The 21,240-nt window shown below is 44.4% G+C and overlaps 5 protein-coding genes across 8 annotated transcripts; 4 read left to right on the forward strand and 1 right to left on the reverse strand.

The window, feature by feature from the left end:
• Positions 1-53: 53 nt before the first annotated feature.
• Positions 54-1,916, reverse strand: LOC110366353 (Ycf20-like protein). Of its 2 annotated transcripts, NM_001351771.1 has the most exons (3): positions 1,379-1,494; positions 1,009-1,231; positions 55-511 (listed from the first exon to the last, which is right to left on the reverse strand). In NM_001351771.1, the coding sequence occupies exons 2-3, from the start codon at positions 1,188-1,190 to the stop codon at positions 55-57; spliced, it is 639 nt and encodes a 212-aa protein (NP_001338700.1). In that variant the 5' UTR covers positions 1,191-1,231; positions 1,379-1,494. The 2 variants fall into 2 exon arrangements, with proteins under 2 accessions (XP_035814720.1, NP_001338700.1); XM_035958827.1 differs by having other exon boundaries at positions 54-511; positions 1,009-1,916.
• On the forward strand, positions 1,657-3,070 carry LOC100193664 (uncharacterized). Its single transcript, NM_001138757.1, has 2 exons — positions 1,657-1,916; positions 2,630-3,070. Exons 1-2 carry the CDS (start codon positions 1,692-1,694, stop codon positions 2,816-2,818), a joined length of 414 nt encoding a protein of 137 aa, NP_001132229.1. The 5' UTR covers positions 1,657-1,691; the 3' UTR covers positions 2,819-3,070.
• Positions 2,842-8,105, forward strand: LOC606471 (derlin 2). Of its 2 annotated transcripts, NM_001112328.2 has the most exons (6): positions 3,905-4,159; positions 4,275-4,374; positions 5,502-5,716; positions 5,907-5,990; positions 6,812-6,865; positions 7,336-8,105. In NM_001112328.2, the coding sequence occupies exons 1-6, from the start codon at positions 4,061-4,063 to the stop codon at positions 7,531-7,533; spliced, it is 750 nt and encodes a 249-aa protein (NP_001105798.1). In that variant the 5' UTR covers positions 3,905-4,060; the 3' UTR covers positions 7,534-8,105. The 2 variants fall into 2 exon arrangements, with proteins under 2 accessions (XP_023155825.1, NP_001105798.1); XM_023300057.2 differs by lacking the exon at positions 6,812-6,865 and having other exon boundaries at positions 2,842-4,159; positions 7,336-7,961.
• Positions 8,106-8,731: 626 nt separating this feature from the next.
• LOC100276942 (hydroxyproline-rich glycoprotein family protein) lies at positions 8,732-14,473 on the forward strand. Of its 2 annotated transcripts, XM_020553230.3 has the most exons (4): positions 8,732-9,480; positions 9,594-9,984; positions 10,075-13,360; positions 13,449-13,929. In XM_020553230.3, exons 3-4 carry the CDS (start codon positions 13,094-13,096, stop codon positions 13,641-13,643), a joined length of 462 nt encoding a protein of 153 aa, XP_020408819.1. In that variant the 5' UTR covers positions 8,732-9,480; positions 9,594-9,984; positions 10,075-13,093; the 3' UTR covers positions 13,644-13,929. The 2 variants fall into 2 exon arrangements, with proteins under 2 accessions (XP_020408819.1, NP_001144104.1); NM_001150632.2 differs by lacking the exons at positions 8,732-9,480; positions 9,594-9,984 and having other exon boundaries at positions 13,058-13,360; positions 13,449-14,473.
• A 3,908-nt stretch (positions 14,474-18,381) lies between these two features.
• Positions 18,382-19,129, forward strand: LOC100273269 (Histone H2A). The gene has a single exon (NM_001147710.1). The coding sequence runs from the start codon at positions 18,451-18,453 to the stop codon at positions 18,901-18,903; it is 453 nt and encodes a 150-aa protein (NP_001141182.1). The 5' UTR covers positions 18,382-18,450; the 3' UTR covers positions 18,904-19,129.
• The last annotated feature ends 2,111 nt before the right edge of the window (positions 19,130-21,240 follow it).

Below are 21,240 nucleotides of genomic sequence, written 5' to 3' on the forward strand. Positions count from 1 at the left end.
GGGTACACCAACATTTCCCATTGGTAGAAATAGTAACAGGACCTGGACGAGAATTCACCAACAAAACCCAGTAAATATATTAATCTGAAAGTTGAATGGGTTACACGATTCAAGAAATTCATCCACTTCATACTTGAAAGAGTCCAAGAACAGCCCAAGTGTAAGCCCAGCTTTCCAGTAATTAAACACGGTAATCATGTTCCCGATCCTACCGAGGAATGCAAAGGAGGCCCTATACATCAGCGCACCGATAACCTCCACGATGGCAACAGCAAGTCCGGCCGACAATATGTCCCAGTCACCCGTTTGCCCGATGACGGTAGCGAACGCGGTAGCGCAGTAGAACCCGATCAGAAAGAATAGGATCTTCACTGGCAACCCTCTCCTTGCTTTCTTCAGCTTGGCAGACAACTGGTTCCAGAATGAACGGATCGCGCTGAAGAGGCGAGTGCTGTTGCCTGATTGGTCACCGCTGTCGTCGGACATGGTTCTGATAGCCCATTGCACCTTCCTACATAAATAAATGAAACACACATAACAGGAGAAAATTAGAGGACTTAGTTAAGAATGGACGACAACCACTGCTCAAATCATACAATTAACAGTGTACTGACTGAAATTGCGCATTTACTGGGATTCTAGTTCTAAATTTTTCTAGTGAAGGCGTGCAACTACAGATGTAACAAACAAATAAGCTACTGTGAAAACAATATGCATATGTGCACGCATCGAGCAATGCACAGACTTCGGAACTTACTCGATTTGGTTCCTGATCAGAAAACACCATGCTTATATGCATTCTCTAGACTATAAGAAATACCGCTGGACTTTGAAACTCAGTTGGGCGGTATGGTGTATATGAACCACATAGCTTTTCACCAGCGGATGATGAATGAATGAGACCGATTGCTAGGACTCCCCTCCCATGAAACATGCATCAAACACACTGATGGATCAGTACATTACATCCACATGATGCTGCTAACAGTTTCAGTTACGCAAACAAACCTCGAGTGCCTGCGCAAGGAAGGAGATTTTGCCCTCAGCAAACAGAGGGTCCCCGGCTTCTCCCAGCGGCAGGAGACGGCAGCTTCCCTCCCAACACGGCGCGCAGCAGCAAGCCTCGATCCAGAGCACTCCGACCAGCACGGCGAGTTGGCAGTTCCATCGCATAAGGGGAGAGTTGACATATGCCGCCGCCGGATATTGACCAAGCATCTGCCGATTTGCGCTGCAAAATTAGAACAAAAAAAAATCAATAGATCCTTCCGCGGCCGACGTAATATAGGACAATAGATCCCGTGGTCTGAGCCGGCCAGGGCAAGGCAAGTGGACTCGACAGGCAGGAGAAGCGTGAGAAGGAAGCGGGGGTGCTGACCTGTAGAGTAGAGATGCTCCTCGTCAACTGGTGTCAAGGCCACGGAGCCGGCGGTCGGCCGCGGCCCGTGTCGGAGAGGGATGAGGTGGTTGGATGGAGCGGCTCGCGGACGGGAGTGGCCGACGACGAGACGAGTCTGTGAGGGCTGGGCGGCGAATGGACCAGCTGGCCGAGCCCGAGTCAGCAATTGTTGGGCTGGGCCTGGGCCTGTTGGGCCCAAATGGACAGCATTTTATCCTCTAGCCCACTCCCAGGGGGTGAGGAGGAAGAGGGCTTTACACTGAACCCCAGCGACCCAGGCGTCAGCGGCGTGATGCAGTTCCTCCGAGGCAGCGGCGGCGGGGGCGGGGGCGGTGGGTTCCCGGGGGTGGCGTGGGAGGTGTTGCGGCGGCACTTCTCTAAGAAGCGGTCCGTGGACGTGAGGCGGATCAACCCCAAGGTGCCCAAGGAGGAGGCCGTCGCCATTTCCGGCCGACTCCTCCAGATCCTCTCCGACCATGGGCCCCTCACCGTCGGCAACACCTGGAACCACGCCAAGGTACAACGATAAACACGCTACTGCCCCTACAAACCTGTATAAAATATCCAAATCACTCTGCTACAACATCAGAAAAGCAGCCTAATGCCTTTTTGCGTACCAGTAGTGGTAGTAAGATAAACTAGGCACTGTCTTATGGAATACCACGAAAGATGGATTCAATCGTAGCCCCATCCCAACAGCTATTTGTTGTGGTATCTGGTACCTTTGCAATTGCAACGTTTCCCTTCTGTTCCAAATTTTCAATCCACGGTACCTTTGCTCAATATGCTTGGACCCCCACAAGGGTGTCTATTTTTTTTTAAACTCTGTGAACTTGAGATTAAATTGGATCATCTCGTCTCTGTAATCATACGCACATTCTGCTATACGATCACGTTGCTAAGGAACCGAAATCGGGATTACTTTCTTCACAGTGTATGAATTTAGGTACCTAATCAGTCAATCAGACAGGCAGAGTGGCAAATAACTCTTCCATGAGATTTGACAGGCTTGGGTTGCAGTCTGTAGCATGTATACATGATCGTTTTACCTCCAGTTATATATAAGCGCCTGCAGATGGTTCTGAAACTGTCATTGTTACCCACTAAGGCCTGATTCAGGTTAGCTTTAGCTACAGAAGAATGTATAGTATCTGAACCCGAAAATGAAATTTACCCTGCTTGCTGCCTTGTCCAGAGCTGTACACTGACCCTGGCGTATTTGTACCACAGGATGCTGGCATCGCTGGTCTGAACAGCAAGACGCACATGAAGATCCTGCTGAAATGGATGACGGGGAGAAATGTCGTGAAGCTGACCTGCGTGCACGTGGGCAACGCGAAGAAGTTCCTCTACTCCCCGTCCACTGAAAGCAGCAGCAGCGCCGGCGCATCACCGTCATCCACATCGGCCTCGCAGTGACGGTCAGTCGCCGTTAAGCCTTGGTGTGGTTCTTGATGTTGCTTTGTGGATCGATGGAGGTTGCCTCTGGTCATGGTGATCCCATGTTTAACCTTGATGACGAACATTGGAAAAAGCATTTTGTTTTATGGACTGGAATAGTCTGCAAACATCACGATAGCAATATTGTTCTGCTGCTCATCAGCTGAGGATGCTGCCCTGTCCTGAACTCCTGATTTTGCTTTTGATCTACTATGTGATGATTTGCTCTTCCTTTTGTTTGGATTTGATTCTCACTTTTTTCCCCTCTGGAATGTGGGAACGCTGCATCGCATTAAGCAATGGAGTGAGTTGTGGTCGTGCCTTGCTACTGCTTAATTCATCTATCAGAGAAATGTCTCTGTCTGTCAGATGCACTTGACAGAAATCTTCAAGCTGGAAATTCATACGGCACCTGCAGCCGCCGTAATTAGATATGTCGGTTCTGTTTGTAAAATTTACTTGTGAACTTTGAAAGATGAAACGGGAAATTCTGATCTTTTTCCGTACAAGCAGCCATCAGGCGTGCAACCGTACAAGCAGGAGCTACTGCCATCATCTATGACTGTCATTTGTCTGTAATAAAGATAAAGATAATCTAATTTCTGTTTGGAATTGAAACAGATCATGTCCATCTCAAGACATCTGAATCATATTAACAGAGTTTTTGCATAAAACCACACACCTGGCAACAGCAAATCTACCAGACCAGTACGACTTGAGACACCGGCCACGGCCACTAAAAGAGAGGAGAGGGGCAGCACCAAAAGAGCACCGGTGACGGCGACGGCGACGAAAAAAAGACGTCGGGCGGCGGCGCAGACTCGCACATGGCCGTTGGATTAGATGATTTTGCAAGCTTGGCCGTTGGATTCACCATGGATAGCCGCGGTCATCCTATGTCAACTTCGATCCGACGTGTCGTCCTTCTATTGGTGGCACATACGTCATAGCGACCGGCGTGCACATCTGCCAGGCCCACAGGTTCCTCCCATGGGCGCCCACAGGTCAGTGACACGCGCGGTCATTGCGAAAGGCACGTCGCCTTCTACCCTTCTCCGTCCTCCCCGAACACTCCACCCAACCCAACCGGGGCATTCAACCACCCCGTGTGCTCCAACCGCTCCTCGATTTGATCACCGATTGCGGGAGGCCGACTAGGGTTTACCGGTGAGCGCGCGCGCGAGAGAGAGAGAGAGAGAGTGAGGGCGGAGGAAAGGGGAGATGGCGCAGGCGGTGGAGGAATGGTACCGGCAGATGCCCATCATCACGCGCTCCTACCTCACCGCCGCCGTCGTCACCACCGTCGGCTGCACCCTCGAGGTACCGGCTTCCCCCTCCTTCCCATGATCAGGAGATTCTTCTCTCGCCCATGTCGCCAGGATCTCTAATCTCATCCTTTTTTTTGTGCGCCCGTTGGCTGGCCCCGGCTGTGCAGATCATTTCGCCGTATCACCTGTACCTGAACCCGAAGCTCGTGGTGCAGCACTACGAGATCTGGCGCCTCGTCACCAACTTTCTCTACTTCCGCAAGATGGGTATGCGATCCGTGCCCTCTATCCGTTCGACCCGTTGTGGCGAGCCAACTTTATGTTGTTTGGTGTCGTGTGGTGTGGATAGAGGCTCTTGTTGTAGAGGATGCTTGTTTTCAACTGTGAGCGGCGGTTTTAGATCTGCAGTGTAAATGCCACTCCGTTCGCCACCGTGTATATTATAGCTTACGCAAATTTAATGTATTCTGTGCTTGGCTGTGAAAACCAGTAGTAACCGATAGTCGTTTAGCTAGCCACATAGTAGTGGCTTCTGGCTTTCCCAGCACAACTGTGTGGGTTGGCGATGTACGTGAGCCGGTATGTTCAATATGACCTAGTAGATCCTTTGTTTGTTGTTCTTTCTTTGAGACGCGGTAGACTCTTTTTTTAGTACATTGGTTTCGAGGGCATTGTTCGTTGAGTGATGCAAATACGTGGGCATGTTGATATGTTAGAATGGAAGCTCTGTGCACATCTGGTGTCCAGTGTGGAAGGTCTGCGTGCCTGAGCAGTGTGCCATCTATATATGTTTCTCGGAGCTGCTGTGCATAACATCAATTTTGAATGCAAAACTTCTCGATGTGTTCTACCGGTCTTTTTCTGTAATCCTATGTCAAACTCATAAGTAAAACAATTACTATATCTGTAAACTCAACTTCTAAACTCTACTGCTTTAGAGCAAATCGGAAAAGTATCTTCCCTTGCACCATCCAGCCTTCTTATGTGAGCTTGATTCAGTGTCATCAATCTTAGTTGTGCCACAATCCACATGGGCTGCTTTAGGAAGCATTCCTTATGACAGATATGTGTGTGTACAGTTTACATATTCTTATTTATGATTTAACATTGGTTATCTATCTACTTCAATTGCCACAAGAGGCCATCGAATGAATTCAGAGAGTAGCCAAAGCCACTGGTTTGCATCTGAATACTCGAACATCTAGAACCAGTGACTATGGACACAATGCTAGTTTGTATGCATTTGAGCATGAAAATGCTTATATCCTTGTCTTATTGCATGTTTACACATGCATCGCTCCAGACTTATAATTACTATTAGGTTGCATGCTGTTTATTTGCATCTCAAGTGCTTCACCCTTATAATAAAAACTTACTCTCTTTCTTTTTTCCAGATTTGGATTTTCTGTTCCACATGTTTTTTCTCGCACGATACTGCAAGCTTCTGGAGGAGAACTCATTTAGAGGAAGAACTGCCGACTTTTTTTACATGCTCTTGTTTGGTGCTACTGTCCTAACTAGCATTGTTCTGATTGGAGGGATGATACCTTACATTTCCGAGACATTTGCCAGAATTCTGTTCCTGAGCAATTCATTGACGTTTATGATGGTATGGAATTACCAGCGCTTATAATTGTAATAAAATTGTACTCCCTCCATTTTTTATTTGTCGCGTTTTAGTTTAAAAATGAACTAGCGGGCGACAAATATTCGAGAACGGAAGGAGTATAAATTTAATAGTAAGGCATGTTTGAGAAAGTCTTACATTGGTAACTCTGACTTCTGATATGGCATGTTAGGTTTATGTCTGGAGCAAGCACAATCCTTTCATCCATATGAGCTTTCTGGGCCTGTTCACCTTTACGGCTGCATACTTACCATGGGTAAATGTTCTTCTGCCCCGTTTCTTGAATGCCACATCACCCTATGCATTCACATTCTAAGTTATTTTTATAGTGACCATATGTCTATGAAATCAATCATCTTTCTTATGCGGTTATGTGATTATGTCTGAATGTTCCACGACATGTGAAATGTGCAATTCTGTTTGCTGCACATCCTTTTAGATGTATGTAACGGAAATGCAATACTTAATGTATCTGGGAGGTCCGCATGACATAAACCTCACACTTATTGTTTTAGGCTACAATTTTATCTGCTAATCATCAAAATATATGCTGGACTTTTCTGAGAACCTGTGGTGTATAGATGTTTTTTATCAACTTGAATGCTTTCCTTCTTTTGTTATGAAATTCTAACTTGAGTACTTGACAATATCAGTCACTAATGTTTTGACATAAGAAGGAACAGCCTATTTTTAACGCGTTGAAATTGTACTGGAACTTTGTAGGAAAAGGCGATAATTTCATTTGCTCTGTTATCATTTTGTTCTAGTGGTGCCTGACCTGAATCCTGAGGTGTGAGATAAATGAACACTGTAACCTCTTAATTCATGTGATTGGATCATTGATGGAATAACCGTTCACCAAATACATATAAGAAATGTTTATATTTGCCTAAATGGACAGCAAGTTTCAGGTTGGGAGGAATTGTGAAACAGGGGATCACTATTAATTTTGTTCTTAAAGAAGGCTGTGGTTTTCTTCAATTAGATTATTTGGGAGTAAATGCTCAATTCAGTGAAATTGAGCTCCAACCAGGCAGGGCATGGCTATTGTCTTGATTGTTTTATCTTGAATCTCAGGTCCTATTGGGCTTCTCTATCCTGGTGGGAAGCAGCACATGGGTTGATCTCTTGGTATGCTTCTTCTAGTTCAAATGAATTTATAGTAAACCATTACATTAATAAAGTTCTTGGGAAAATCCTTTCCAAAGGAGTTGTTTTTTCTTGGTGCATGCTTATAGGAATAGTGCTTATTTCCCCTATTTTCAGTCATGAATGTAGCTGTTGGCTATTTGATTGCAGATGTGACCTTGGTTTGGAATTTCCTATGTGCAAATGTGCAGTAGATTACCATCCTGTGTCCCAAATTATATGTTGTTTTGATGTCTTACAATTATAGGTCCAGAAAAACTGAATCGTCTTATAATTTTGAACAAGTAGATTATAAAGTTCATTTGATTCACATATATCATATTTGTGATTGAATTGACATATTAGTCCTTGTAGGTTGCCTGTATAGCATTCTGATTGTTGCCTTGATCATTCTGTTCTTGGAGGAAGGAGTGGTATATCTATCTCTAAACTGATGACACATCTCTTTTCAGGGTATGATTGCTGGACATGTGTACTACTTTCTGGAAGATGTATACCCACGGATGACTGGCCGCCGTCCGCTGAAGACACCGTCCTTCATCAAGGCGCTATTTGCTGATGACAATGTTGTGGTGGCACAGCCACCCAATGCTGGGATTGGTGCTGGTGCAAGGTTTGGTGCTATGGGTCTAGATCCCCAGGCTCAATGATATGAATTACTTTCAGTGACCTGAGGCTGTGACTGATCTGAGATGCGGCAGTCTGTTCCTCTGCGCAAGTTGCGGAACTGTACAAGTCATTGTTCTTGTATTTATACAGGCTAGATGAGAATTCTTGTGCATAACAAAAGATTAGTAGTATCCGAGGCGGCCAAAAGTTTCTCACCTGTTAGCAGGGCCCGAAGGAAATGGTTTCTGATGTGCCAACAGGCCAAAACCCCTGTCGCCGAAACTTGTTCTTGCAACGGTTTAACATCTGACCTACTACTCTTTCATGCATCAGTGAGTTTAGTCTAGGAAACTGTTCCAACCGAAGTTGAAGTTTGTTGCTTTGGCAGCGAGAATTTGTATGGAGCGTTATGATCGCAGAATTGTGCAAGGAATGGCTCCTAACATTGTGGATGCTTGGATGGTGGTTCTTTTCCCTCCTGATCATGTTGTGCTCATCGATGTGGTCTCCTGCAAGGCAAGCTGCTATAGAATACTACTGGCGGTTTCATTATAAAACGTTTCAGTTCAATGAAACAGTATCGGATGTATAAATAAAATGTTTCAGTTTGATGAAACATTATAGTATATACTCGGTAAGTCGTTTTAGTTTTTTTTAAGTACGTAGATCTTACTATGCATTAGACATACACTAACTATAAATCTAGAAAAGCAAGCTAAATCTGTCATCCTTCGACTTTTGATTTTTCAAATCTGTAGCTCGTCTACGGGGATATATATAGAAATGAGATGAATTCCCAGATACACCTTCTAGTCAGCGAATTCCTTTTGTTGCGATAAATCGGCGGATTCTAAATTCATATTGATTTAGAAAAATTTCACGTAAACAATTCTTCCCACAGAAGTGGACTGCCTTTACTTTGAATTGAATTTGATTTTTGTTTCCTTTTTTTGAAAACAAGTCTACGTATACCCCAGGACCGCGAATCCTCCAAACGTGTCGAGTAGTCACTTCTATTCTTAAGGTCTAGTTTGGATTTTGGAAGCAATAAAACCGGAATGGATTGAAGGTCTAAAATTCCCTTTTTATTTAATTTTAAATAAGGAATGAGTTTTTACCCTCCAATCCACCCCAGTTTTTGATTCAAAAACTAGCCCTAAAGTCGTTCACCGACCATCGTGCGGCTGAGCTCAAACTCAAAAACGATGCCCTTTCCCTCCCGGCTCCCGCCACCAGCGCCTGACGAAGCTGCTGCTGACCACCCAAGTGAACGCCGCCCGCCACCGCAACGAGCTCGGCGCCTCCTCCTGCATGTTTACCGCCCCCGACGTCCCGCCGCTCATCGACCCCTCCTGCGGTCCTGCCCACGTCTTCCCGCTCGCGCTCAAGTCCACCACCGCGCTCCGTGCCCAGCGCCGCCGCCGCTTCCACGCGCTCGCCGCCAAGTGTGGCCTCCTCTCCAGCCCCTTCCTCGTGTCCCTTCTCATCGCGTCCTACGGCACACACGGCGGCGGCAGTGGCGGAGCCTTCTACGAACTCACCCGCCGCATGTTCGACGAATTGCCCGCCCGCAACGCCGTCGTTTGGGCCTTGGGGCGCCATGGTCTCAGGTCCACGCCCGGGCGGGCGACCTCATGGACGTCGCCTCCACCGCCTCCTGCTTCAACACCGTGATCGCTGCGGTTGCTGAGTCCGGGGAACACCCAGCCCAAGCCATCGAGGTAGTGGGCACCACGATGGACGCATTGACGTCGGTCAAGGAGGTGCACGGCTTTGCAGTGCGGCAATGCATGTGCGCGATCGAGATCCCACATTGGTAGCTCCCTCATCGAAGCATATGGGCGTTGCGGTTCTTTTGCTGCCACTCAGAGTCTCAGAGGGTCCTCAACCAGGTTCATGTTCGGGACGTGGTTGTTTGGAGCTCTCTGGTTTCAGTTTACGCTTTCCATGGTCGTGCAATCTCGCTTTTCCAACACATGGAGGACCAGGTTGGTGTTCGGGCTGACAGCATCATATTCCTTAGTTTGTTAGCGGCCTGTGTCCATTGATCCCTTTCTGGTCGTGTAGATGATGCGCTGCAGTATTTCCATGTGTTGAGCAGGAGATATGGAGTGGGAGCTTGTGCAGATCATTATTCGTGCATGGTGTAGACGTCTACAGCTACATCAAGCTTATGAACTTATACGGACAATGCCAGCAGTAAAGGTTACAGCAAAAGCCTGGGAGCTCTTCTTGCTGCATGCAGGAAGCATGGGGATGTGCGGTTGGCAGAGGTTGCCGGGAGAGCATTGCTTGAGATCGAACCAGAGAATGCATGAAATTTTGTTTCGCTTGCAAACATCTACTCGGATCGTGGCATGCATGAGGATGCAGAGCGGGTGAGAAGCAAGATGGAGCAACGTGGCGTGCAGAGACTGCCTGGTAGCGGATGGATGACACATCACAAATGAAGCTGTTAAATGCAATGTCCGATATTTTTTTCTACTCTAATGGTTCGTTGTTCATACCATGCCAGCCAAGCTACGATTTTAGCTGCTTTGCTATAGAAGTATAAAGGTCACTGACTTTTTAGTTTTATGCAGTGGTCTTTTATCAAAAATGAGGCAGTCAATTCAGAAGTGTCATCGTTGGTTCACGGCGAAAAGGAGGGGCAAAGACCTAAATACAAGCATCCACACATGCCAAGAAGAGAAAACTAGAAAAGATCTCGCCCATAGGAAAAACAAAAGTGACCTCAACTTGGACATGGGGGACACCTTATTCAAATCAGTTAACTTTCTACTATCTCACATACATTTCCTATATCATTTTTCAATCTGGTACTGGTATGGCATGAACTATTCTTGAAAAGCAAATGTGAGTATCAGCCAAAAGACTCTGTTCTATGACAGTAATCAATCTATTTCCTTTCTGGCAACATCATTTCCCATCAGCACACATGGTATGTTGGTAAATCATTTCAAAGGACAGTAGTTATAGCACTGTTGGCAGTGCACTTAGCTTTAGTCTGTATATGTGTTGGTTCCACAATCCACATTACAATTATTTGAAAGGCACTGAGATTAACATTTAGGATTGCCCACTGAATTTGTTGGTTCCTTCTGCTGGCTAAAATATATTTTATTAGGTCAGTTTTGATGGGCCGGGGGCCTACCTTTAGCTTTGTAATGGAAATTTCTTCTACCTTTAGCTGTTAGTGTTAGTGCATAGCGCTATGATGCTAACTTCCACACATATTAAGAGTATGGACAATTACAAAAAAAATGTATATTATATGGCTAGTCAAAGTTGGCGCATTAAGGAAGATCCTTAATATCTTTCCTGCTATCCTTAATCCATGTTGTCTAGTATTTAAAATAAATATAAATTATTGAAGAGTACGTTTTGACATAACCCTTACATTAGTGATGTTGGTATGTGTCTGAGGTGTGAAAATAGCAACATGTTTTTTATATGCATATTGTATACTTTCGGAAAAGGATGCATTGTTTCAGTCACCATCCTAGGCCGTGGGATCAATAGTTCAATACCAAGCATTTGAACCCATAAGTAGTTGGACGATGATTCAAGGTCAGTGACTATTTCATAAGCACTTGAATGAAAGCAAAAAAAAAGTTTTTATACTTTTTAGCATCTCTAGATTATGCTAATACTTTGTATAAATCTGAAATGCTCATCTTCAGCACATTATAGTATAAAAATCATTTTTCCATTTCTATATCTGCTCATATTTTCCTTCATGTTCGGGACAATCAGTTTTCTGTCCTATGTGTTGATTATAGCTTGAAAATTTGATAAGTATTTATGACTTGGAGAAACCTATATGAAACTATTATTTGATGTTTCTAGAGTTCAACTAGATGAGATGATTCAGTATTCATTGAGAAAAAAAAATACTGGTATGAACACTTTGGGTAGTTTCAGTTAAGAAAAAACTACGATTAGTAACATCAGGTATTATGATTATTATATGAATAAATAAAAATTAATTTGGATGGTACATTAATTTGTCCATATTGTATGTGAGAAGCTATGCACATGACTATTGCCAATATATTATTCTCGGGGGAGGTTCACTTGCATTTAATAAACCGTCACATAAGCGTTTTGATGACGTGACAATTTTTTTAAGAAGGAGGGAACAAGTGAGTTTTATGGGGATGAGGCTATCTGCACTCGTCCTACTCTAAAAAAAATATTCCGACCTATTCATCAACATTTTAAAATACATTAGCCAAACTTCCGCATCCATAACTAATCTATATCTCAACCTATATAAATTACCACATTTTTATCAATATATATCAAACACACATACCGTAGGCCCTACCACCCACATCCTTCCCACCCAATATGACACCACGGTTGCGTAGAAGAGAGTGAACTCTATAAATGAGGTTTTCCTTGCACACTCTAACTTTAGAGTATCATATAAGGTGTATGGCTGCAACATTTTTCTACTGCACACATAACTGGATGTGTGTAGGGTATGGTTTGCAGTTCTTCACTGCGGATAGTCTGAAACCTCTTGACACGATTATCAATTCTCTTTAAGTCATGAAATTAACCATAGAATAAAACTTTTCATTAAGAATGTGTTTCGTTTCATTTTATATGACATGGCAGTCATAACCATAGAATAAAACTTTTCATTGATTGTTTTGTATTGAGTGATACGAATCATATGGATTCTGTAGTTACCTGGAAGGACACTTACCTAACATCCTGTGGAGTCCCTCTCAAATAGCTCTGTTGTAGCCTTGTAGGTGGGCCAGTGTGGATCACTATTGTTAGTGGTGGTAGGCCCCATTTGAAGCAGCTTACTAGCCGGCTGATGTGTAAGTGATTCTATGAACCTAATTTCTCCAACAGGCATAGCTTGTAGGCTTAGTAAGCAGCAGGTAATAGCTAGCAGGCACGTTTGGTTTCTAAGATCAGCAGACAGACACATTTTCTTGATAGCTTTGCTTGCATATGAGCCATCCGTACACTTGTGCGGATTGCGTCAAGGATAGTCTCAAGCTGATAGCCTTTATCTTTCGAAAAGCATAATATACTTTTCAAAAGGGTAAATGATGATGCACACTAGATGATTCTGTTCTGCCCCCCTTATGCAGTGTGTTTTGTGCTGTTATGCCTACCTGTGTTAAAAACTGATCAATGATTGAGACGGCTCACATTTTTTTGGTCCACAGATTCATTCTGAACTCGTTATTATTCAGTAAATCACTGTAGGAGAAATAGAATTGGAAAACATATATATCTTTTTTTTCTTCTCTGGTACCTAAGAAACATATCCTTGGGGACATACCTGAAAAGCTTTGTTGCCACTCTTAGAAAGTGCATTCCATCCATATAATAGTCTGATGGCTTCTTTCTCATGGAAAAGACAGGCAGTGAGATGAGCCCGCGTCAAGCAAGCACTACCAGCAGCAGAGATGCCACAGCACTGGGCAGTACCACGGCCAGTACCACGGTCAGTCGGTCCACTAGTGACCTTCCCTCCCTCCCCATTCCCCAAGCATGCATATATTTATGTGTGTGCCTTGGAAAGCCTGGGCTCTTAAACCAGACCAGAAAGAAGGCAGGTGAGGTGAGGTGATGCAGATGACCCGGCTGGAAGACCTGACCCCTGCTCCATCCATGGAGCATTCCTCGAGGCCGACCCTGGGGTTTCCCCTGGGAACTGCTCTCCTGCTCCTCGTCATCTTTGCCCTGAGCGGCATGTTCTCGTGTTGCTACCACTGGGACAAGCTCCGCGCCCTCCTCCGGTCTCGGCATCCCGACATGTTCCTGGAGGCCGAGGAGCATACGGCCGTCTCCGTGGCGTCGTCATCGCCGCCGAGAAAGGCGGTTTCTGGTCACAAGGTAAACTAAACAAAACTTCCGGCCAATGCTCGTCGATTTCATAGAGAAGAGTTACATATAGCAAGCTTGAGCTGAGAATCATTTGCAGCTGGAGAGATCGGGGGAAGAGCGCGGTGTGCCCGTTATTATTATGCCTGGAGACAAGGTCCCCAAGTTCTTGGCGATGGCGAGGCCCAGCCCTCGCGGCCCCGAAGCAGCAGCAGAGAAGACCACCGAATGTCGGGATCATCAGGAACCCTCCGTCAGTATCTGTATACATGATGAAAGCACAGTTAGCTGTTAGCATGATTTGATCGAGTGTATATATGTGCAATTTGCTTGCTTGCTAACACATCTCTCTCTCTCTCTCTCTCTCTCTCTCTCTCTCTCTCTCGTGTGTTAAACTAGATAGAGTTTGAAAGGACAAAAACAGTCCTAGCTAGCTAGGTAACTGGCTGTTGTTGAATGCTACTGTACCCAGCCTGTAATCCAAAGAGCAAAGGGGGCTAGTGAAGAAGAATGTTCTTTTATTTATGCTCTTTAATTGGAGCATGGATCAGTCCTATGGAAGAAGAAGCTATTTATTGTTAGGTATTTGTTGGTGCCGTGCACGTATGTTGTGTGCACGCATTTTGTCGGGGGACTAAAAGCAAAGCAAAGCAAAGGGCACTATCACCAAGTGAATGCTCTGAAAGAAAAGAAAAAGAAAAGGAATGCAGCATGCATGCACTTGCACTGAGCCACTAAGGATCATCAGGGGACATCGGCCTAACATCGATCGCAAACAATGACTCCCTTCCACTGAATCTGTGTCTCCGATGGCGGCTTGGCAGGGCTTATTTGGGTGGGCGTCCAATCATCATGGATGTAGGACCATAACAATATCTTCAGCACTCGTCTATACCTTTACTTTACGGTTTACTCTAAAATATTCTCTCTTTTATATCATGTTTCTTTTCAACAATGTTCTCTATATCTCGCTCTCTATACGTAAATACCTATATTAAAGACATATTTTGTTTTGGTTTTTATACATTCGTATGTTTTATACATATTTGAGTGTCTTCTTAGAGTGATTCTTACGATACACTTTATGAGCTTGGCTTATTACAATGATAAGCATGTGGATCATCAAGTTTGGACTCACCACAATAAACACGTGGATTGCAGGCAAGCAACCGAATCTCGATAATAAATATTGTGTTCATCTCTTGCCATGAGTGGTTTGCCTTCCAAGTTAATCTTGTTAATACATTTAAATATCATATCTCATAGTTTACATCATCTTGTGTAGAGTGATCTTTTTCTTGTAGTAAAATCCTTTACATGCTACTTAGTGAGAAGTAAATTGGAACTATATCAAGACATAAGCTTTCACATATATTACGTTGACTCTAGTTGTTTTGTTAAGTTTTATCATAATACTTGTGTGTAGGGTATTCACTCCCTCTAGCTATCTAGGTCCTATGACACGACATCGAATATGTGTGTGGTAAGAATTTAGTATAGAATTTTTAGCCACAACGCCATGGTGTATGGTATGCATCGAACGGGTGGCACCAGACATATTCAATAAGAGCATGTAAACTTTGCACTTTACTTATTTAGCTTTATACCTCATCGAAATTGTCCGGTGTGGCATTGGGTGCCACACCAGAGATAAAACATAAAAGAGATGGTAAAACTACATAATTCGATCCTAAACGCATCGAATGTGTCCGGTGACTTGTTTGGTGCACACATGACTCATTTTTTACCATTAAGAAAGTGGCCATTTAAACAATATCGACGTGTTTGGTACCCCTGATTTCTATGAGCGGGGTTATAACAGCTAGATTTCTTTGAGATGCTATAAACACATCCTATGGTTAGCTTTGGTCATCATCCCACGACCTCTAGCACCTATATACACATCTTGAGGAATGAGAAACATACTCCACTTAGTTTGATCATATAGTTTATCACTTGAGTGAGATTGGGGCGCTTCTAGTGTGTTGTGTTGTGTTGTGTAGTGTTCATGTGTCTTATGGTACTAGTAGAGTGAGTTGAACTAGCTCTACTCCTACACCTATTACTCTTGGTGATTATCTCCTAAACGATCTAATGATTGCGGGATCATTAATCATTTATTGGTGATTGTTATCAGCTCTACACAATATGATTTACATCATATTGTGTAGAGTGATCTTTTTCTTGTAGTAAATCCTTTACACGCTACTTAGTGAGAAGTAAATTGGAACTATATCAAGACATAAGCTTTCACATATATTAGCTTGACTCTAGTTGTTTTGCTAAGTTTTATCAGAATACTTGTGTGTAGGGTATTCACCCCCTCTAGCTATCTAGGTCCTATGACACGACATCGAATATGTGTATGGTAAGAATTTAGTATAGAGTTTTTAGCCACAACGCCATGGTGTATGGTATGCATCGAACGGGTGGCACCAAACATTTCCAGTGAGAGCATGTAAACTTTGCACTTTACTTCTTTAGCTTTATATATACCTCATTGGGTGCCACACCAAATAGGAAACATAAAAGAGATGGTAAAACTACATAATTCGATCCTGAACGCACCAAATGTGTTCGGTGACTTGTTTGGTGCACACATGACTCATTTTTTACCATTAAGAAAGTGGACATTTAAACGATGTCGACGTGTTTGGTGCCCTTGATTTCTAGGAGCGGGGTTATAACAGCTAGATTTCTTTGAGATGCTATAAACACACCCTCTGGTTAACTTTGGTCGTCATCCCACGACCTCTAGCACCTATATACACATCTTGAGGATTAAGAAACACACTCCACTCAGTTTGATCATATAGTTTATCACTTGAGTGAGATTGGGGGGCTTCTAGTGTGTTGTGTAGTGTTCATGTGTCTTATGGTACTAGTAGAGTCACTTGAACTGGTTCTACTCCTACACCTATTACTCTTGGTGATTATCTCCTAAATGATCTAATGATTGTGGGATCGTTAAGCAGCTATTGGTGATTGTTATCGGCACTAATCGTTCTCTGTGAGGGGCTCTTATACTCATTCATATAGAAGATTCGTGAAGAAGATCTCTAGTAAATAGTGGCTTATTGAAGTGTCACTCTAGTGTGATACTTATGGCGTTATTTTTGTTGTTGTTGTTGAGCCCTCTTCGGTTTGTTGGCTAGTATCCAATACCACTTCTATTTAGGTGTTCATGAGAAGCTCACTATGAATATATTGGTCTTTAGCAAACTTTTGCAAGCTAATGGTGAGATGATCCTTTTCCAACTTAAGCTTCTTAATTTCTTCTCTTAGCTTATCCCGTAACATAATCACTAATTTTGTTCTCTATGACATTATCACCTTTGGTTGTTAGTTTTTTCAAGTTTCTATTGTCTTTCTCATTCTCATTATTGAATTTCTCACATCAAGTGGCTAACCACTTGATTGCCTTTCTAATAGATCCTTGCTTAATGCTTCCCATAACCAAATCATCACATAACATAGATATATTAGTCTTAATAACATAGTTAATGGTATCATGTATTTCTCTAGATAAAAGTTCATATGCAGTATCAAGACTATCATAGTTAACCGTGACACTAGTGTACTCTTCTTTTAGTCGTTAAATCTAGTGTTAAGATCATATCAAGATTATCATGTGTTTCTTTAAGTTCTATTAATGAGGTTTTTAAGTTTCTCAAGGGTGGATGCTACAATTTTGTTTTTTTATCGCTAAGCTCATCACTAGTTTCTTCCCGCTACGTACATATTTTGTAAGAAGAGATTTGTTATCATATTTTGTATTTTTATTTTAGGTCTTTTCTTCCTTACGATTTGTTTGTACTCATTTAGCGAAGCTACTAGCCCATCATGACAAGGTATATTAAAATACTCGTCACTATCCCTACCATTACTACTATCACTGTTTTATACCTTTCGATCACTCTTATCCATAAGACACATACATGTCGAGGATGATTATAATTATTGTGGAGGAAGAGAAGCACCAACAAAAAGCTCGAACACCTTCTCTTAGAAATATGAGACCGTTCGCAACGGATGCCTCTACGCCGCGCCCTTGCCGGCATAGGGGTGATAGTAGCCCACAAGGAGCAGCGACGACGCCCCCACACGACCCTGCCCCTACACGGCAGAAGACCTCCCCCATTCCTGTTATGCACTCTAACACCATTTGCCTATCAATTTATGTGTCCACGAGTAATTGTTAGTGGATGAAAAATTGACAACGAGTGAAAATGTAGGGCTAGGAAATGATATTTTATGGTCGTAGTGGAGTATAGATAGAGTATTTATAGTGAAACGCTGCAGAAGATGGAAACGTAAAATAAACTGTTGCGAACAATTTGAAACACTTGATGATTCAGTATAAGTGAAACAATCACCAATAATATAAGCCATGTAGTATCTATGTGATGTGACCGTCTAGTAATACCTCAATCTTGTTTCGTACATCCGTATAATTCAGGTTAGATGGAAATAAAAATTTAGCACTGTTGTAATACAACAGACACAATAACTGATGTTGGACAATTACATAAACTAATCTTTTCTAATAGTAGTTCTTTTCTTATTATATCTGAGAACATAAAATACTCACTCACTCCGTTCTAAAAAAAATGTCGTTTCGTTTGACTTTTTTGACATTAAATTTTATCGTCACATCTTATTCAAAATATTTATGAAAATGTAAAAAAATGTAGTTCATAGCTGTAAATTATATAATAAACTAAATGAAAATAAAGATAGACGATAATTATAAGTCGGTCAAACTTTATAAAAAAAGCCAAACGACATCTTTGTGTTACGGAGGGAGTGGCTCTTTTGCGGATGCATTGGCAGTTCTGCTTGCCTTCGTCGCACCGCACGCACTGATTGGTCCAGCAGCCCTCCAGCGGATCGTCCCTTCGGAACCCGCAACCAACCTCTCATCCAACCGTCCATCATTCTGCCGATCGGACCGTCCATTGGACTCACACGCGGATCGACGGGCCCACCCACACGGATTTAAAAGGATCCCGCCGCGGTTGCATTTGGCACTCATACATTTCGACTCTCAACTCCCAAGGTCCCTTTTTTTTTCTCGATCTGGAAGCGCCGCAGTAGCAGCCATGGACGTGAGCGGAGCAGGCGGTAAGGCGAAGAAGGGCGCGGCGGGGCGCAAGGCCGGCGGGCCGACGAAGAAGTCGGTGTCGCGGTCCTCCAGGGCCGGGCTGCAGTTCCCCGTCAGCCGCGTCGGGCGGTACCTCAAAAAGGGCCGGTACGCGCAGCGTGTAGGCACGGGTGCCCCCGTCTACCTCGCCGCCGTCCTGGAGTACCTCGCGGCCGAGGTGCTCGAGCTCGCCGGCAACGCGGCAAGGGACAACAAGAAGACGCGCATCATCCCGCGCCACGTGCTCCTCGCCATCCGCAACGACGAGGAGCTCGGCAAGCTGCTGGCCGGCGTCACCATCGCCCACGGCGGCGTCCTCCCCAACATCCACACTGTGCTCCTCCCCAAGAAGGTGGCCGAGAAGGCGGCCAAGGAGCCCAAGAAGGCCGCTAAGTCCCCCAAGAAGGCGTAGAGTGATCTCCTGTCTTAGAACAATATTACCATTAGCAATCGTGCAGTTAGACTAGATCATGTTTAGTGTAGATCCGCAATGTTCTTGTCCCTGCAGCCATCTGGAACGGTTTATCTAGTACATCCGTGCACTTTCCTTGCTAATTGCAAAAAAAGCGGTCTAATCTTTTGTTTCGTTTCTTGCGTACATTTGCGATTTATGCTCGTTAATACACTTATTAATATCACAAGAAGGGGAAGAAAAGGAAGACTGTCATGCGTGTGTTGCATAACTGGAGCACGATCTGCATCAACGAAAGAGGCATCCATCACTCGTTAATGCAGATCGTGCTTGAAATTGGCAACCGTCTGCATGACACATGAAAGAGACATGCTGCTGAAGATGTAATCGCTCAAATTATTCAGTTGGATATCAAACCTCCCTTTTGATGCGAAAATAAAGGAATGGGTGATTGGTTAAGAGAATACAGCCGCAAAAGAATCCTATTTTCTCTCTCTAGCGTGTAGGAGATCTGCGTTGCAATAGGGCATCTTCACTGATTTACTATCAAAATTGGATGGAAAGTGGAATATGATTCTTGTGGGTGCTGAAAATGGTTTTAACTGCTTAATTCCAACCAGAAGGCGCAACTCAGGTTTAGTTCCATTTTTTGGTAACATTTTAATTAAGGATGGGGTAGGCAGCTTGATGAATCCATGAACTGCATCTTGATTCGCTGGGTATGAATTTCACTGCTGGTTATACTGGCCCATAAGAATGTATTGGTCTCTAGCCTTGGGTGATGATTCTGTAATGTGCGAAGGCCCAGTAATATAGCTCTCTCTCTCTCGTTTCAAATCTGTCTAGAATTCAAGCCAGATGGGGTGGATGATGCAAAGCTGCTGTTGCATTCAGTTTTGCATGGCGTCGAGCCACGGTTGCGGCTGCGGCTGGCGCGGCCGGCACGACGTGGCTTTGGCTGGCGTGACTGCGACGGGCTATGTCGATGGTGGTCGTGGCTGGGTGCCACCGTCTCTGGCCGTTCTGGCCTGGAGAGGCTGGAGAGGCTGGAGCGGGACCTCATCTCGTCTACACTAGCATCGGCTAGTGGCTCGGACTAGCGCAGCATCGCCCCAAAATCATCATTGTGCGGGACGATGGGTCCGCGGCGACGACGGAGGCAGCTTGCTGTGTCTCGAGGTTTCGGCCAGACGCTGTGCTGAGGGCTCTTGGGCGAAAGTCTCGGCGACGGTGACGCACATGGGCGCCGCTTCCCCTGTTGAGGGCATCGCATCCCCAACACTATCTTCCTTGGGTGAAAGCCCGGTCCATCACGGACAGGCGACAGTGGCGTCACGCTGACGTCGCTCCCTTCCCGTAGGCGTCGCTTCTGAAGTTCGTCTCGGCCACGGCTTTGCCTTCGGCTATTGCTTCGCTTCTCGACGCCTGGTATGCGGGTGGAGGTGGGGTTTTGCAACGTGAAGTTGGAGCTGCTATGTCAGGGGATGTGGCTCAACAATAACATGAGGCGAACCTCCCTTCTTTGTGGTCCAGAATGTTTCGAAGGTCGGGCAAAAACCGGAGGCAGAGCGGAGGGTCAAGATTAGAAGTCGGAGCTGCTCTGTGCCTTGAGTCCGGCAACAATGACCTGTTGAGACCTTTCGCTTCGGGCTGTCTATCTGCTTTTCGTTTGGTTTGTCTGTCGGCTGCTTTGGGAAGTCGGAGTTGCTGGATGCTCTGCATTCTTGCTTGACAACGATGACCCTTAGCAGTTTTATATGCTCTCGTGTGGGGTTGCCGCTGCCTGTGTTTGTTTGGGCACTCTGTGTCGGCGGTGAGTGTGGTGCCGTGTTGATATCCCAATCCAACCGGCGAGTTAAGTTGTATGGTGTCGGCGTGTTGATGTCCCAATCCAACCGCCTTTTGTTTGTTGTTTAGTCTGATCCGGACCACTTCTTTATTAATATAATCGGCAGCTCTCCTGCCTGGTTCGTTTAAAAAAAATTGTGGTAGCGTCTTTGTTTTTGGTAATCTCCTTTGCTCTTAAACTCCGAACTCAATTCTGATAGTTTTATTTTTTTTTTTTGCTGATGTCAGACAATACATAAGCTTAATATCTTCCTACAGTATGTTATCTGTGATCTGAGAGCATAGTAGCTCTTTTACTAATGATGCATTGGCCACCCCTATACTTGGTTTTCAGGTCGGAGCTGCAGATTACATAGCAATAGCTAGAAACTACCATGCAATTTTCATTCTTTCAGTCCTGTGGACTAGACCCTATAGAAGTCCAAGAAAAAGAAATTTGTTCTCTTGAAAAATAGTTTTGTCTGTCTGTCACACAGCTTGTTCTTAATC

The sequence above is a fragment of the Zea mays genome, chromosome 5, assembly GCF_902167145.1.
Source record: "Zea mays cultivar B73 chromosome 5, Zm-B73-REFERENCE-NAM-5.0, whole genome shotgun sequence".
NCBI classification, from domain to species: domain Eukaryota; kingdom Viridiplantae; phylum Streptophyta; class Magnoliopsida; order Poales; family Poaceae; genus Zea; species Zea mays.

Excerpts from the sequence above, each read along its gene's own strand:
- LOC100193664 (NM_001138757.1), top strand. The coding sequence starts at position 1,692 with ATGCAGTTCCTCCGAGGCAGCGGCGGCGGGGGCGGGGGCGGTGGGTTC. Across the intron at positions 1,917-2,629 it reads ACACCTGGAACCACGCCAAG|GATGCTGGCATCGCTGGTCT; the intron begins GTACAACGATAA and ends TTTGTACCACAG.
- LOC606471 (NM_001112328.2), top strand. The coding sequence starts at position 4,061 with ATGGCGCAGGCGGTGGAGGAATGGTACCGGCAGATGCCCATCATCACG. Across the intron at positions 4,160-4,274 it reads CCGTCGGCTGCACCCTCGAG|ATCATTTCGCCGTATCACCT; the intron begins GTACCGGCTTCC and ends CCGGCTGTGCAG. Across the intron at positions 5,717-5,906 it reads ATTCATTGACGTTTATGATG|GTTTATGTCTGGAGCAAGCA; the intron begins GTATGGAATTAC and ends ATGGCATGTTAG.
- LOC100276942 (XM_020553230.3), top strand. The coding sequence starts at position 13,094 with ATGCAGATGACCCGGCTGGAAGACCTGACCCCTGCTCCATCCATGGAG. Across the intron at positions 13,361-13,448 it reads AGGCGGTTTCTGGTCACAAG|CTGGAGAGATCGGGGGAAGA; the intron begins GTAAACTAAACA and ends AATCATTTGCAG.
- LOC100273269 (NM_001147710.1), top strand. The coding sequence starts at position 18,451 with ATGGACGTGAGCGGAGCAGGCGGTAAGGCGAAGAAGGGCGCGGCGGGG.
- LOC110366353 (XM_035958827.1), bottom strand. The coding sequence starts at position 1,190 with ATGTCAACTCTCCCCTTATGCGATGGAACTGCCAACTCGCCGTGCTGG. Across the intron at positions 512-1,008 it reads TCCTTGCGCAGGCACTCGAG|GAAGGTGCAATGGGCTATCA; the intron begins GTTTGTTTGCGT and ends TTATTTATGTAG.